The 13,024-nt window shown below is 42.7% G+C and overlaps 1 protein-coding gene across 2 annotated transcripts in view; it reads left to right on the forward strand.

Moving 5' to 3' along the window:
• The window catches only part of LOC142935161 (cadherin-2-like), a 109,595-nt gene that overhangs the window by 55,630 nt on the left and 40,941 nt on the right, over positions 1-13,024 (forward strand). For both annotated transcript variants that reach the window (XM_076079339.1, XM_076079338.1), the window contains 5 exons: positions 5,424-5,597; positions 8,357-8,512; positions 11,213-11,357; positions 11,444-11,616; positions 12,699-12,836. In XM_076079339.1, coding sequence (XP_075935454.1) covers positions 5,424-5,597; positions 8,357-8,512; positions 11,213-11,357; positions 11,444-11,616; positions 12,699-12,836 — 786 coding nt within the window. The remainder of the gene's footprint in view (positions 1-5,423; positions 5,598-8,356; positions 8,513-11,212; positions 11,358-11,443; positions 11,617-12,698; positions 12,837-13,024) is intronic.

A 13,024-nucleotide genomic window follows, 5' to 3' on the forward strand; every position in this document is an offset into this window, starting at 1 on the left:
GCACACAGATCTACTGTCTATAGTGAATATACATTGCACACAGATCTACTGTCTATAGTGAATATACAGTGCACACAGATCTACTGTCTATAGTGAATATACGTTGCACACAGATCTACTGTCTATAGTGAATATACGTTGCACACAGATCTACTGTCTATAGTGAATATACATTGCACACAGATCTACTGTCTATAGTGAATATACATTGCACACAGATCTACTGTCTATAGTGAATATACATTGCACACAGATCTACTGTCTATAGTGAATATACATTGCACACAGATCTACTGTCTATAGTGAATATACAGTGCACACAGATCTACTGTCTATAGTGAATATACGTTGCACACAGATCTACTGTCTATAGTGAATATACGTTGCACACAGATCTACTGTCTATAGTGAATATACATTGCACACAGATCTACTGTCTATAGTGAATATACGTTGCACACAGATCTACTGTCTATAGTGAATATACGTTGCACACAGATCTACTGTCTATAGTGAATATACGTTGCACACAGATCTACTGTCTATAGTGAATATACGTTGCACACAGATCTACTGTCTATAGTGAATATACATTGCACACAGATCTACTGTCTATAGTGAATATACATTGCACACAGATCTACTGTCTATAGTGAATATACAGTGCACACAGATCTACTGTCTATAGTGAATATACAGTGCACACAGATCTACTGTCTATAGTGAATATACATTGCACACAGATCTACTGTCTATAGTGAATATACAGTGCACACAGATCTACTGTCTATAGTGAATATACATTGCACACAGATCTACTGTCTATAGTGAATATACAGTGCACACAGATCTACTGTCTATAGTGAATATACGTTGCACACAGATCTACTGTCTATAGTGAATATACATTGCACACAGATCTACTGTCTATAGTGAATATACATTGCACACAGATCTACTGTCTATAGTGAATATACAGTGCACACAGATCTACTGTCTATAGTGAATATACATTGCACACAGATCTACTGTCTATAGTGAATATACAGTGCACACAGATCTACTGTCTATAGTGAATATACATTGCACACATATCTACTGTCTATAGTGAATATACGTTGCACACAGATCTACTGTCTATAGTGAATATACATTGCACACAGATCTACTGTCTATAGTGAATATACGTTGCACACAGATCTACTGTCTATAGTGAATATACGTTGCACACAGATCTACTGTCTATAGTGAATATACAGTGCACACAGATCTACTGTCTATAGTGAATATACAGTGCACACAGATCTACTGTCTATAGTGAATATACATTGCACACAGATCTACTGTCTATAGTGAATATACGTTGCACACAGATCTACTGTCTATAGTGAATATACAGTGCACACAGATCTACTGTCTATAGTGAATATACAGTGCACACAGATCTACTGTCTATAGTGAATATACAGTGCACACAGATCTACTGTCTATAGTGAATATACAGTGCACACAGATCTGTCTTTGAGTCATTAGATATTTGAATAATCGTGAGTTCATTAACACATACAGAACCTGACAGCGTTAACACATACCTGGATCTGAGTCTGAGGAGGATGTCATGTGTGAAGCCTCTCTAAGAGGGAGAGTTGTAATTTCTGACAACCAGAATCATTAAACAGTCTGAGCGTGACAGGCTGTTTTTCCCCCCCGAGGCTTCAGTAATGGTGGATGAACTATGTGCAGATATAAAATCGGCTTTTCCACCCCAGCAGGCGTCTGAGGTTGGCCAAGCGCTGATTGCAGAGACAAAGTGAGTCAAACAGCCATCTGCTGGTTTGTTTCATGTTCGACGGCGATAATAAGGCCCTCTGCATGTATTTAGACGAGACGCTGGCCTTGATTGGCTGTTCCTCAAAACGCGGCCCAGAAACAGCCGGCTGCCGCATGTTTTAGCTGCTCTCGGTGTCGCTCGGTGTCGTCAGCGAGGAGAATCCCGGAGAGTGAAAGAAGCTGTCAGCAATCCTTCATGAGGAGAAGTCGTGAGGAGCAGCCATGGCGGTTAACAGCCAGTCATTTGCCAGAGGAGCCGTGTCAGCGCTGTGCCCTTCAACTGAGAGGCACCACCAGGGTTGTTATCAAATGAGACTGGAGAGTGAGACAAACAGGCGTCATATTTACCGTCCACCAAGCCCCAAATGTCAGTGAAATCCGTCTCCGCCTGACGGATCAGACTTGCTCACCGTATAATAACACCTTAGATACATGAAGTGTTGAGCAGTTACCGTCTATGTGGCCACTCTTCTTTACTTCTTTTAACACATATTTTAGAGCAGGGGTCTTCAACGTTTTTCAGGCCAAGGACCCCCAAACTGATAGAGAGATGGAGCAGGGACCCCCTACTATATACAGTTGTGTGAAAAAGTGTTTGCCCCCTTCCTGATTTCTTATTTTTTTGCATGTTTGTCACACTTAAATGTTTCAGATCATCAAACAAATTTAAATATTAGACAAAGATAACACAAGTAAACACAAAATGCAGTTTTTAAATGAAGGTTTTTATTATTAAGGGGAAAAGAAAATCCAAACCTACATGGCCCTGTGTGAAAAAGTGATTGCCCCCTAAACCTAATAACTGGTTGGGCCACCCTTAGCAGCAACAACTGCAATCAAGCGTTTGCGATAACTGGCAATGAGTCTTTTACAGCGCTGTAGAGGAATTTTGGCCCACTCATCTTTGCAGAACTGTTGTAATTCAGCCACATTGGAGGGTTTTCGAGCATGAACCGCCTTTTTAAGGTCATGCCACAGCATCTCAATCGGATTCAGGTCGGGACTTTGACTAGGCCACTCCAAAGTCTTCATTTTGTTTTTCTTAAGCCATTCAGAGGTGGACTTGCTGGTGTGTTTTGGATCATTGTCCTGCTGCAGAACCCAAGTGCGCTTCAGCTTGAGGTCACGAACAGATGGCCGGACATTCTCCTTCAGGATTTTTTGGTAGACAGCAGAATTCATGGTTCCATTTACCACAGCAAGTCTTCCAGGTCCTGAAGCAGCAAAACAGCCCCAGACCATCACACTACCACCACCATATTTTACTGTTGGTATGATGTTCCTTTTCTGAAATGCCGTGTTACTTTTACGCCAGATGTAATGGGACATACACCTTCCAAAAAGTTCAACTCGTCTCGTCAGTCCACAGAGTATTTTCCCAAAAGTCTTGGGGATCATCAAGATGTTTTCTGGCAAAACTGAGACGAGCCTTTATGTTCTTTTTGCTCAGCAGTGGTTTTCGTCTTGGAACTCTGCCATGCAGGCCATTTTTGCCCAGTCTCTTTCTTATGGTGGAGTCATGAACACTGACCTTAAGTGAGGCAAGTGAGGCCTGCAGTTCTTTGGATGTTGTTCTGGGGTCTTTTGTGACCTCTTGGATGAGTCGTCGCTGCGCTCTTGGGGTAATTTTGGTCGGCCGGCCACTCCTGGGAAGGTTCACCACTGTTCCATGTTTTCGCCATTTGTGGATAATGGCTCTCACTGTGGTTCGCTGGAGTCCCAAAGCTTTAGAAATGGCTTTGTAACCTTTTCCAGACTGAAAGATCTCAATTACTTTGATAAACCACAGTTAATTTATGTTTTAACAGGGGGGGGGGGGGGGGGGGCAATCACTTTTTCACACAGGACCATGTAGGTTTGGATTTTTTTTCCCCCTTAATAATAAAAACCTTCATTTAAAAACTGCATTTTGTGTTTACTTGTGTTATCTTTGTCTAATATTTAAATTTGTTTGATGATCTGAAACATTTAAGTGTGACAAACATGCAAAAAAATAAGAAATCAGGAAGGGGGCAAACACTTTTTCACACAACTGTATATATATTGTATAAAATAGTGTTTTATATTAAACTAGGCCTAGTACCATGTATAAACATACCTCTTTATTGTGCATTCATTACTAAGCTATTCAAATAATACACAGGTTCATATATTCATGTTGTTATTTTAAACATGTGCAGGTACAGTGAGTAGGGAGGCCGTGCCACTGCCTTTTATAAACACACCTTATCAGCTGATACCAATGCCAACATCAACATTGTCTGTTAATTGCATGATAATCATCAAACAAGATATTCACATTGATGTTTTTATTTTAAACATAAATGTGGAAACGAAAATGAGTGATGGTCTATTAGTGCCACTGCCATGCAGAAACATACCTGTTATCTTTCATACAATACTGAACTATTAAAATAATGGACACATTCATGTTTAGAGAAAAAAAAAAATGATAATAATCTAATCAACCAAAAACTTCGCGGACCCCCTGTTGAAGACCTCTGTTTTAGAGGCCTCTCTGTTTTCTGATCTGCTTCTGTTTTAATTCACTGTTGATACAAACTCCTTTTTCATTCAGTAAATCCTTCTCAGTCTTCTACTTTGCAATTTGCGTTTCTTGTTAAGCTACTTTCATTGACACCCAATATTTCCCACATACTATTTGATAATATTAAAAGATGTCCAGCATCTCACAGATGAACCTTCCCTGTCCCGGTGGCTTTAAATGTGAACAGTCTTGCAGGAAGTGATGCATGTTGTTGACTGTAGCTGAACAACAATCGAAAGATTAAATGAATGAAAACAGTGTTTATGTCCAAAAGTGAAGTGGTGAGTATGACTCTGTTGTTGTACTGGAGGAATGACTGCTGTGGAAATAGACATTATACTAAATTTGCCATGTGAGACATTATGAAACAGGTCATTCTGATGAAGGAAAAAAATAAAGATTAAACTCATACTCAAATCCACACAGCAGAAAAATATAAGGAAGCATCGATTAATTTGTGCAGGATCAATATTCAGGTATGCATACACGGAAAGTAATTAAGGACCAGAAACCATAACAACTGATATATGATCTGGGTCAAATCCCTCTCAGCCTCTCTGACTCGTATGAGGCAAAGTCAGTCACTGAAATCATCCACTCTTTTATTCAGCAGTTGTATTGTTCCATCGTTCTTGGTAAAGCTAGAGTTGTAAATCTTGAGAAACTATCGGTACACAACGTGGTGAAGATACCCAAAGCCGGAGGGCCGAGTAAATGAGAAGCTCTTCCTTTTCCTTATCGTCCTCTGTGGACTCTGCTCACTGACCAGTCATGCAGATCCGTGGCTGCATAGTACACACACACACACACACACACACACACACACACACACACACACACACACTGACAGGTGGTGGTCATTTATCAGACAGACTATAATAGGAGCATTAATCCAAGCCAGTGGAATGAGGTCGGAAATACCCTGAGTCACCAAGCCCTCCCAGCAGGCTGGCTCTGCAACTCAGCTCTGTGTGTGTGTTTGAGTTTGTGTGTGTGTGTGTGTGTGTGTAGCCCAGCACACAACGCTTGTTTACTGTCTCTGTAGGTGAAGCCCGGTGATGCAACACTGACTCAGCGGGTACCAGAGATCTTGTTTCCATGGCGCAGCGTGGTTGTCAGGGGCGATGGCACTCTGAGGCGGGTGAAGAGGGACTGGGTCATTCCGCCGATCAACGTCCCAGAGAACTCACGAGGACAGTTCCCCGAGGACCTAGTCAGAGTAAGACACACACACATACACACACGCATGAAAGCAAGTCCGTCTTACTGTAGCTGTGAGGACTTTTTGCTGACTAGCCCCAAAGCAGGGAAATAAATATGTAATGTTCATTACGAGGGAAATACAATGAGAGCATTGAAGGCACGTACACGTACAACCCTAACTGTAATTAAAACAGACGGCCACAGCAAGATACAGCTAATCAAATGCACAGAAGACGAGAGGGACGTCGTCGCTCTGCTTTTAAATGTTAACAGCGAGGCGGAGCTGATGCAGTCTGACAGAATATTCCATCAGCTGGGAGCACAGAAACCAAAAAGCAGCTTCTCCAACTTTGCATTTAAGCCTCTCAACAACCAAAAGGCCCACGCCGGATGACCTCAGGGGTCTGACAAAGCATCAGAGATGTATTGGGAGCAAAAGGCGATGCACGACTGTTTGAGACAAAAGACAAATTTCAGTGTGAATTCCTGAATCAACTGCAAGACGACGCGGACATCTGAGAAGTGGTGCAACATGATGACATGTTTTCTCTCTTGTTAAAACCCCAGAGGCCACGCGGTCTCTGTAGGTTGAACAGTGAGGAGCACATTGCAATAAGCAACTGCAGATAAAAGCATGAACTACTTTTAATCCAGCTGTGACGAGAAGCCTCTTACTTTAGATACATTCCAATTCAGTTTGAAGTTGCCGGCACGGCCTTGGACGTAAGATCCCCTTTAGCAACTACACTGTCTGGTACTTTACAGGTACTTTGAAGACCAATAGAACCATATCTTTTGTAACTACGGCTTACATTGTGGTATAATCCATAATTTATATCGCCCTTGCACTCTAGTGCAAACTAGTGATTTAATGTGACTCAGGCTTCCATTGCACAGGACTGCAGAGTTATGCAACAAACACTGTGTTTTTGGATGATGATGAAACATTCATGAACTGAAGCAGTAGACCAAGAACTGACCCCTTGGGGACTCCACATACGATGTCAAACCCCAGGCATGAAGTTCTTAAGAGATGTACAAATAACCAAGCGAGTAGTGACCTACACAAGCAAACCCAGTCTCAGGCGTTCCTTGAGAGCTGCAGAGCCTCCACCAACAGACATGTTGTTGAGTTTTCTTTCTTCTCCTACCCATGTGTTGTGACTGCTACATTATAGATACAACTAGAAAGATGCAGTCAGTACACCGCAGATCTCCGCCAGGTGTGTCTGCAACAACCACTGCTGTGATATTTGATTGAATAAATACAAACCACAACTGACCCCCATCCAGAACGTGAGCTTAACAGAGTGCTCTTCACTCGCACAATTCCTAATCCGAAGCTGAAACAAAAGTCCAACTGAAGCGGTTGTTGATCATTTGCCCCTACGGGCCACTTAATAGTAGTGAGGAGTCAGCAGCCCATTACGGTATAAAACAGTCAATAGAATATGATTTCCAAAAGTGTGAATAACTGTGTGATAAAGGACCTCTTGTGGTTGCCTTTATAAATGAGCGAGGACAATATCAGGCTGATGGGTCCATCAGTACTCCAGATTAGATGTGGACAGACACAGAGATGCACACACACGACCGGATACCTAATCTCCTGGAGGGTGTAGTAACTAATGTGTAACTTGAGAATGGAATTTCATTCTGGACCTCGGCGAGCAGTATATATAACAAAATGATCTAAGCATTGCTAGCTTTTTGGAGCTCTATAGGTGAGCTTTGATTATTTTGTTAGATAGACTGCTCCCAAATATGAACGCGCTGATATCGAATATCAGGCCCACACTGACTCAAAGAGCTGGATTAGCTAATTGAGGCGGATGCAGTATCAGATTACCTTGTTCTCAGAAAAGCAACTGTTAATTAATTTAAGTTTATTGTTGCAACTTTTTTGAAGCCATCGTTCCTTTAGGATGACATTATATGCCAATTTTTTACTTCACTGAAAAAAGTCGTACAGGTTGTTCTAACTATGACATGGCTGCTGCTTTGAAAATGAGAGCTGGCACTATATCACTCCCAGCCCCACCAAGTCACGTCACGAGTACTGGATCTCAAACCTGTGAAGTCTTTCTGAGAACAATGTTAGCTAATGTTAACGGTTAGCTAACAAATCCTCCTCCTCCTGGATGTGTTTGAGATCAGTTGTGAATGTTAAGGACTTCTGTTAACATGAGTACAGGGATACTATGAGGAGCACATAGAACATCCTTCAGATAACACTGCTCTCTCTTTCAAGTGCATCACATGTTCAACTGAAATGATTGTTATAGGTAAAAGGTGCCACGTCCATATTCGTCCTCTGTCTTTCTTCTTGTGTTTGTGTCGAGCCCTGTCTCCCCAGCGCTGCCTCTCTCGTCTCGGCTGCGATCACATGGACAGCGTACGGAATATTAACGGTGCACCAGACGTCACAGTTTATTTTTGACTTCAGCTCAAATCACATTTTCTGTAATCGTATTGCAGCAGCCTCAAGCCTGTGTGGAATGTTGCCTGTGCGAGCCTAAAGTCAGACTGACGTACGAGACACATCCAGGTCAAACTCTGAAAGATTACTTTACCTTGTATATTATTGTATTTTTACCTTTTAAACAGGCAGCCGTGCTTACTGGGAGGAAGTATACCCCAAAATACTCTGACAACAGTCGATGCAGCAGATGAAACGAAGAAGTGAAATATTTATTTTAAAACTTACTACTTATTCATTGTTCCAGTGGTAAACTCATTTAAAATACTTTTCCTCCCCCGTCTGTCCTTCTTCAGATCCGCTCAGACCGGGATAACAACCGGATGCTGCGGTACAGCGTGACGGGCCCCGGGGCCGACCAGCCTCCGACCAGCATCTTCATCATCAACCCAATCTCGGGCCAGCTGTCCGTCACCAAGCCTCTGGACCGAGAGCACATCTCCAACTTCCATGTAAGACTCTTCACACCGTCACAGCTGAGGTCAACGTTTCAGTCCGGGTTCATTTTTACTTACTGACAACGTCAACGTGTCTTTTTTTCAGTTTTTCTAACGGTGTGTGTCCACCAAATGCGAAAAACAAACTTTTTTGTGCGTGATTACAATGCAAAGATACATATTGGTTGAAATGTTTCAGCTTGACCAAGAAATGTTCATGAGAGATTCTCCTCCTATCGTCGCTGACCTCCTGACATTGTTGAATCAGAAATTGCTGGAAAACAAATGCTCTAGAGCTCTACGATAGTTCCCCATATATGTGTATGGATGTATGTGTATGAACCATAGACTATGGTATAAACAATAACGTTGCTGCCATATTTATGCCTTATTTATTGATGAAGCAGCTGCAGCATAGCCTCGTACCGATAGATCCAAACTCCATTCAGAAAATGTTAGCTTGTTAACAGTCGTTTGCTTGTCGTCCTGGGTACAGACCTGACAAAGCATGAATACAGATTATGTAGTTATTGTGGCTTCCTTTTGCTCTATTACTTGCAATTAAATCACAGCAGAATCTGTTTATTTGGGGTTCGTTCCGACTTCCACATGTACAAAGCAGCAATAGTGGATATTTAGGCCATGGTTGATGAAATGTTGGTATCTAGCCAGAGGTAAGCCCCTCCTCCTCTCAGGCGCATCGAGCGTGAGTGACGCTAATAAACACAAATCAAACTTTTCCTTAAATTGTTAAAAAAGTTGATCCTAGATGGGTTCAACTAGGACTTTGAAACTGGATTGAAATCACACAGAATGCGATGTCACAGCGACCGTAACGCAGTGGAGTTACTGGTTTACCTCCTGTTTCATCTGCTCAGCCTGCCTCACCCCCTCTGTCGCATGTCATCCCCCCAAAGTGTTTGTTTTCCTCCTTGCTGTCACTCTCTGCTGGTTATGTTCTCCCTCATTCACAGAGATGAAGAGGAGTTTATTTTGTATAGATGCGTGGTGTTTGCTCACTATATCTACAGTCACATAGACCTCTGAGAGCAGAGTCTCACCTTTTGATCTGTAGGAATGCACACACACACGACTCACATGGGGGAGTGGAAATCTGGAGTCGCAGCGGGGTGATTTGCATTTAAGCTGTGTGATGAATATTCATGTGATTGGATGTAGTTGTCAGAGCAGGGAGCTGGGATGTTTATTCATGAGGGAGACCTTGGCTCTTGGAGAGCCTCATACTGATGCCACGTACGCTGTGAAGGAACGACTTATCGAGGAGTCCAAGGCTGATCAATAGCGACATTCAGCATCTTTGACCGTCTTATGCTAAATAAATACATTACACAAGCCTGCTAGTTTAATTGGGAACACCAAAGACGATAAATAACAAAAAAGATTCTCCCTTTCTAAAGTGACATTATGTTCATTGAAGTTGTATAAAACGCTGGAATGTTCTGAGACATGTGTTCAATGCTCTGTACCCATTGTTCTTTCATGATTAGAATACTCCAGTCTGAGATGAATTTAAAAGCTGAAAATTGCTTATATTCTGTTTTGTAGCGCTCATGCTCAGACCTGCGAGGGCAGCTCACAACACATCCCGAGGAACAAACAAGGACAACTTGAAAAAGAGTCAGGAGCTCTTGAGGATGACGCACACGCTCTGAAGGGCTCCTGCATCCTAAATAGCAGCTAAATATTGATTTGAATACTTTTTACCCACAATCCACCATCCATTTGTTGGATTACTATCACATCTTGTGGAAATATTCAAAGCCCACAGAGGATGAATCCTACTGAATGATCTTGCATTGGTGATCCCCTGACACCAGCAGGTCTGAATACTTTGGTTTATAACTTAATGCCATGGAAGTGAAGCCAAGAAACCCAGATTTTGAACTTTTGGTGTCATATGGAGTCAGAGAGCGCACTGTAGTGAGCGGGCGGTGGAGCCTCGGTATTGTTATCTGCTGAGATCTGACATCCCTGAACCCCCTTAGCTTCCTGCATTAAAATGCCCTTCATATCCAAAATTGTATCAAGATATGATCTAACCTAAATTTATTTATGCCTGATAGTAATATGTGTCTCCAGTGTCCACATTGAGACACAATCGCGACGTCCAGCTCAAGCGACGGGACGTCACATCCCCGTCTGGTTTGCGTTGTAGCCGTTCTCCCACCATTTGCTCAGACATTGCTCCATAAATGGGTCGGTTTGCGATATGCATTGCCATCTTTGGCTTTGTTCACTTTTAACCGACCAAATTGTCTCGTCTCAACTCCATCCTCGAGTGTCTTGAATATCCATTTTTACAAGCTTTCTTTTTGCTGTCTCGCTATTAGCATAGCTCGCTAACATGCTGACGGCTGCACACGGCAAGTTGTTGAATGTGGATTGAAAACACAAAGTACATTTACACTTGTTGTCCAATGCGTCCCTGAACACCTCCGGAGGTGGTTTGGCTGATCGGATCACAATCCGTCCACCTGTACTTTCATGTGGTCAAGCACATGATTGCAAACTGATTACCCAAAATGCATTTTAATGCGAGGCGTAAAGGGGGTCTCCGGGTCTACCACTGAAATCACATAATCCATTTTACTGAAAGGAATCTCTTCTCTGCACTAGTGATACCGTTTGACTAAACAGTTTAAAGCAGTGTGTGTGTGTGTGTGTGTGTGTGTGTGTGTGTGTGTGTGTCTACAGTTGCGAGCCCACGCGGTGGACCTAAATGGGAATCAGGTGGAGAACCCCATCGACATCGTCATCAACGTCATCGACCAGAACGACAACAGACCAGAGTTCACACACACCATCTTCAACGGCTCTGTACCGGAGGGATCTAAGCCTGGTAAACACACACACACACACTTGGTGTGGATTGAATCCCTCGTCACTGACATATCTGTGTTGACTCGCTGTGTGTTTCGCTTGCAGGATCCTTTGTGATGACGGTGACATCAGTGGATAAGGACGATCCAAAAACTTTTAATGGGATGCTGCGCTACAAGATCCTCTCCCAGAATCCCCAGAGCCCCTCCTCCAACATGTTCACCATTAACAACAAGACGGGTGACATCATCACCGTGGCAGCGGGGCTCGATCGGGAGGTGTGTGTGTGTGTGTGTTTGGGTGGACATTTTGTAAGGCTCATGCCTAAACCCACATGGAGCAGCTGCCTCTCAGCCTGTGAATGTGTGCCCAGCCTGCAGTATCTCCTGCAGTGGAACGACAGCTTGTGGCTTCTTTTCTTGCATCAGTAGATGCTACAGAATGTCCCGTCGTGCTGTTTGCATGCCGGCAACGGTTGTTTTGAAGGATTTTGTTCATCGGCTCGAAAATCCATCGAGTCTGCCTCTTACTTTTTAAAAGTTGTTTGTATAAATCCATCTAAATCTAATACATGTTAAACATTCTAACACATGATTAGAAACACGACAATCGTGTCTCTATATCATTAAACATGGCTCCCACTAATGCTCACAGAATAATTCCTTCATCTTTTTGTATCAGTGCCTTTTGTAAGTAAGGTTTGATAAATAATTAAAAACCTTTCGTTTTAGAAGAGGAAGCATTAAGTTTACCCCGTGTTAAAGTCAACTTCTTATATGTAGAGAAGATTATTATATTATACTAAATGTATTTATTTTTTGATTGATATCTTTATCTTGGTGTTGTGCACATACCATGGCCAGCCCAAACTAGATACTGTGTCTTCTCCCCTTCACATAACGTTCTGCACTATAGTCATTCTTTAAGAGACAGTACCTTTGTGACTTTAGTTGACACCATGTGTCAGCGGACCATGTTTCTCTGTGCATGAGGAGCAGTTTGGTCCTAATCCCCGGAGTATCACAGAGTAACCTGTTCTGGAACATGCATGACAAATCGTTCATATTAAGCAGAGATTTCAAACCCTCAGCCCATGGATGGCCAAATGAAATATCTTTTAATAAAAGTAAAGTATTGAAAATATGTGCAGAACCCCTGTTAGATGTAACAGTCATTAACTCTGTGAACACTGTAGTTAAGCAGACCTGATGGTGACTCAGTCATCAGCTGTGATGGGGCTTTGACTGAAAGACATTCTACTTCTGTCAAACCTCTTTAATTACATCGATTTATGCTCCAATATTCAAACTTGTTTGAAGTATTGGGTCAGCTGCTGACTCCCTGTGTTCTCTGTTTCCAGAAAGTCACACAGTACACCCTGATCATCCAGGCTACGGACATGGAGGGGAACCCCACCTACGGCCTGTCCAACACGGCCACCACTGTCGTCAGGATCACCGACGTCAACGACAACCCGCCTGAATTCACCACCGACACAGTAGGTCCACACACACACACACACACACACACACACACACACACACACACACAGAGGGAGTGTCATGGTTCCGAAACAGCCAAACGGGGGCACAAGGTGCTGTTCTCCTAAACGGCACTGATGCTTTGATTGGCTGAGGCAGACGGAGAAGGAGTGAAAAGGCGATGAAACGACCAACATGTTTATGT

Source organism: Anarhichas minor, unplaced genomic scaffold (assembly GCF_050575085.1).
Source record: "Anarhichas minor isolate MPS153535 unplaced genomic scaffold, ASM5057508v1 ptg000071l, whole genome shotgun sequence".
Lineage (NCBI taxonomy): Eukaryota > Metazoa > Chordata > Actinopteri > Perciformes > Anarhichadidae > Anarhichas > Anarhichas minor.